The sequence below is a fragment of the Penaeus japonicus genome, unplaced genomic scaffold (genome assembly GCF_977035675.1).
Source record: "Penaeus japonicus unplaced genomic scaffold, GWHDUDI00000001_assembly GWHDUDI00000003, whole genome shotgun sequence".
NCBI lineage: Eukaryota > Metazoa > Arthropoda > Malacostraca > Decapoda > Penaeidae > Penaeus > Penaeus japonicus.
In genome coordinates, this window is record NW_028234405.1 from 7,746,833 (window position 1) to 7,751,832 (window position 5,000).

Sequence of the window (5,000 nt, forward strand, 5' to 3'; positions counted from 1 at the left end):
TAAATAACGTCGTCGACTCACTTATTCTCGTATATCAAGACACGGACTAGAGATATCAGATCTTATGACTAAGGGCCAATCAGTCAGGAGAAATGCGTGGGAAAATCTATCAGTCGGGCATCTTCCAGATTATGTCTGTCAGCTGGAAACTTTGATTACGTCATGACAACTTGCCAGTTATATTTATACTCACTTATTTCTAACTATTAACCACTGATTGAACAAGATGATCCACAGGAGTATTTCTTTTTGACAGTTAAACAATATCTTATATTGCTTTCAAAAGTAATGTCAACTTGTTAAATAAGCTGATAACATAAAATTTTAAAACAAACAAGGTTAACAAAAATGAAGGTTGGCAACCACACGTTCTCGCCTGGAGTTCCCTGGGCGAGAGTGGCAGGGTACGTATATAAGGAGGCAACGTCAAGGAATGTTCACAGTGCAGCTTTTAACTGAAGATCAAGTAAGTCACCTTTGCGCTGATTGCAGTCATTCTATAAAAGGATATAACTGAATTTAGAATAATGGTATGGTTTCTATATAACCTAAAGATAATGCAACTTTCCTTTCTTTTCAGGATGGCTCATAACGTGGCAGTGACCTCCCTCATCGTGGCTCTGTGTCTCGCAGCAGCAATCGCTGGACACAGCGGATATGGCATTGGCGGACACAGACCTGTTGTCCACGGTAGTGGGATCCTAGGTGGTGTCCACGGAGGTGTCCTTGGTGGTGTCCACAGTGGTGTCCTCGGAGGTGTCCACGGAGGACTTGGACTCGTAGGATCTGGCATCCACGGCGCTGGTTCCTTCAGTGCCGCTCATTACCCCGGTCTTGTTCCCGGTTACAGTTTCTACGACCACCAGCCGGTGCTCGGATATAACCAGTGCAAGTTCTGGTGCAAAAGTCATTATACAAACAAGTACTACTGCTGTCAACGACCTTATCAGGGATAGATTTAAAAAGTCTACACGTAAATGTATTTATTTGCTGAACACTATATCATCAGAAAATAATATATTACCTCAAAAATAAAATCTATATAGATGACTCCATTTGTATGATATTATCCATCATATTCCCTTTTCTCTATCACAATTAACAAATTTCTTTATACTTTGACATATTCCCCTTCATAGACGCGCATACATTCACATGCACACACATTGTATATATATTCATATGTATATATACTCATATGTATATATATATATATATATATATATATATATATATATATATATATATATATATGTTTGTGTACATACATACATATATATGTATATATGTTTATATATGCATGAATATATATATATATATATATATATATATATATATATATATATATATATATATATACATACGTACGTACACACACATAGATATGTGTGTTGGGGGAGGGGGGCGTGTGTGTTGAATGGGAAACACACAGTGTTTATACTATGACAGAAAAAAAATAAACACAAAATAGATCTACACACAAAATAAATCTATTTTGTTGATAGTGTTTTTTTTCTGTCACATATGTATGTACATAAATATATTGATACATACACACACACACACACACACACACACACACACACACATATATATATATATATATATATATATATATATATATATATATATATATATATATATGTATACACACATACATATATATATACATACATATATATATATATATATATATATATATATATATATATATATATATATACATATATACATATATATATACATATATGTATATATGTATAAACATATCCGAGTATTAATGTGGTCTCTATTACTGAATCAATTTCAAAGGGATTACAATGCTAAAATAAAGTAAATGCAGTATCAAATTGTTATTGAAGCAAAAGTCGTCGCCACAATCATCTAAAGAAGATGAAGTGCGTGTGAAACATACTAATGAATTTTAAAATGAAATTAGAATCCGTTTTCTCCCTCTGCTCCTCTTCATTTTTGAGAGCCTTTGTCTGTTATGTCAAGAGCAATAAGACGTTCCATTGCCTTATCCATTATCATTTATGGTATCAAGTGAATGTGAAAACATTACCGATATAGATTAAAAGATATTCATGAACTATCATCTGAAAGCAAAATTTTCAAGGATAGTTATATTGTGACACTTTTGCTTCCTTCATTTGTCGGTGATTATTCCTCTATATCAGTGGTTCTCAAACTGGGTGCCAGGGCACCCTGGTGTGACATGGTCACTGCCTAGGTTGCCACAAGATTATTACGAATTTTGTCTTGGTAATGTGGTCTCATCGTACTTTTGTAAAATATCGTTTGTAGAAGTCTGCCTTTAATTAACTGTTATTGTAGAAAAAGGCCTTCTCAAGAATTAGGTGGATATTTCTGTTTGTACATTTGTACAAATACAATATATAAAATAGATTATGATAATAGCACTACAAAGTCTAGAAAAAGAAATGAGAAAAAGGTATAAGTTTGATTGAAACAGCTCACATCATAAGCGATTTAAATGACACGTTTCGATTACCTCGTCTTCAGAATTACATATAATTCTGAAGGTAACGCGCTAATTACATCTCTTGCGCTGTGATGTCATTCAGTCTCTTTTATACCTTTTCTGCATTCGTCATAAAGCTATATATATATATATATATATATATATATATATATATATATATATATATATATATATATATATATATATATATATATATATATACATATATATATATATATATATATATATATATATATATATATGTATATATATATATATATATATAATATATATATATATATATATATATATATATTGCCTCCATAATAAAAGACGACCTTCCTCAAACTGCCCCCGCCCCTCTCTCTCTCTATCTATCTCTCTCTCTCTCTATCTCTCTCTCAAAAAAAGGAGGGGGAACCAGGTATGGTATCCACAATAATAGATTCTTTTGTGCCTTCAACAGTGATGTTCATTAAGAGTCTGCCTCCGATGGGAGACTCGAGGTGTGAACAAGTGATTTATGCATAATATCATACTTGAGCAGTAATCTCGATTATATGTCAGCGTTATAATCACTGCACAGCACACAAACACATATATCATATACTATCTCTCTCTCTCGCTCTCACTCTTTATATATATATATATATATATATATATATATATATATATATATATATATATATATATATGCATGTATAATCATCTTTTCGTATCCGGATGATATCATGATTAAGGCTCAATGAGTACTGAGAAATGCAAAGGAAAATTTGTGTTGAGGAGGGTTATTCCAGCTAACTCCTGTTGCAAGGAACTTTGATTTCGTCATCAGAGCTTGCCAATTCTTCCTATATTTAGTTATTTGAAGCTGAATAAAAAAAAATAGTGAGTGACTCTAGAGAAATATAATTTTCACAATCAAACCATATGCTTTTATCTTATTTCGATATGAATGACGAATAAGTTCCAAAAGAAGTCGACTTTGATAACAAATAATGCAAAAAATATTGGTTGGCAACAACGCTCTCTCGCCTGGGTTTCCCTGGGTGGAAGTGGGAGGCGATGAGGGTACGTATATAAGGAAGCAACGTCAAGAAATGTTCACAGTGAAGCTTCCAGTACAATATCATGTAAGACACCATCAAACTGAATGCAGTCATTCTTTCAAAGGATATAATTGGAATTACAGTCATGATATGGCTTGTATGTAATTTAAATCTAACATAAATTTATTTTCCTTTTAGGATGGCTCGTAACGTAGCAGTGAGCTCCCTCATCGTGGCTCTGTGTCTCGTAGCAGCAGTCGCTGCACACAGCAGATATGGAATTGGCGGACACAGACCTGTTGTCCACGGAGGTGTCCTTGGTGGTGTTCACAGTGGTGTCCTCGGAGGTGTCCACGGAGGCCTTGGACTCGTAGGATCTGGCATCCACGGCGCTGGTTCCTTCAGTGCCGCTCATTACCCCGGTCTTGTTCCCGGTTACAGTTTCTACGACCACCAGCCGGTGCTCGGATATAACCAGTGCAAGTTCTGGTGCAAAAGTCATTATACTAACAAGTACTACTGCTGCCAACGACCTTATCAGGGATAGACTCATTTTTCTTATTGAAATGTATTTATTTGACGATCGTTTGTTATACTATCATTAAACAATTTCTATCCTCAAAAATAAAACTTTTTCCATAATTCCATTTGTATCTCTATCATATTCCTATTTTTCTATCGAAGTATAAAAGCTCATCTATACATTTTAAAATTTACAATCATACACATACATACATACATACATATATATATATATATATATATATATATATATATATATATATAAGTATATATATATATATATGTATGTATATATCTGTATATATATAATTCCCAATCATACACACACACACATACATATAAATATATATATATATATATATATATATATAATATATATATATATATATATAAATATATATATATAATGAGAGAGAGACCGAGAGAGAGAGATTATATATGTATATATGTATATATACATATTATATATAGATAGATAGATGGATAGATAGATATTTAATATGTACAAGTATACTCATGCATCTTTTCTTTCTTTATTTCTTCTGTTTTTTAGAATAGGTTTACTGACGAATCCGCTTCATTAAGCTGAAAAAGTGAAAGAAAAATGCAAGGGTTTTAATTTTGATATTGATGAAAGGAAAAATTAAGTACATGTCAAAGAACTATTTTAAGTTCCTTTAAATAGTTCATGTTTTTGTTCTGTGTCCCTTTTTTTCATTTCAAAGTTGTTTTTCTGTTCTATTAATATGGACCATATTAATCAACAAGATTCTACTGGACTAATACATATGCGTATATTCTTATTGTGTACAAATTCCAACTACGGTCTGGACAGTATTTTTTTCTTCTTCTTTTTTTAATGCCCCCCCCCCCCCCTCCCATTACCTCTTTCTCTCAATATCAGTAAGGATGTTAACTTTCTCTTTTTCTCTCTCTCTTTATAT

At 32.5% G+C, this 5,000-nt stretch overlaps 2 protein-coding genes across 3 annotated transcripts in view; both read left to right on the forward strand.

The window, feature by feature from the left end:
* The window catches only part of LOC122250803 (uncharacterized), a 7,047-nt gene extending 5,997 nt beyond the window's left edge, over positions 1–1,050 (forward strand). Inside the window, exons 1-2 of one of the 2 annotated variants that reach the window (XM_043012438.2) lie at positions 432–466; positions 581–1,050. In XM_043012438.2, coding sequence (XP_042868372.2) covers positions 582–956 — 375 coding nt within the window. In that variant the 5' untranslated portion in view covers positions 432–466; position 581 and the 3' untranslated portion in view covers positions 957–1,050. Of the gene's footprint in view, positions 1–431; positions 467–580 lie in introns of those variants that run through there. The other variant, XM_086555011.1, reaches the window with a different exon arrangement.
* Positions 1,051–3,569: 2,519 nt separating this feature from the next.
* LOC122250736 (uncharacterized) lies at positions 3,570–4,163 on the forward strand. The gene is made up of 2 exons (XM_086553609.1): positions 3,570–3,618; positions 3,733–4,163. Coding segments are annotated over exons 1-2 (351 nt in total). The 5' UTR covers positions 3,570–3,616; the 3' UTR covers positions 4,082–4,163.
* Positions 4,164–5,000: the final 837 nt, after the last annotated feature.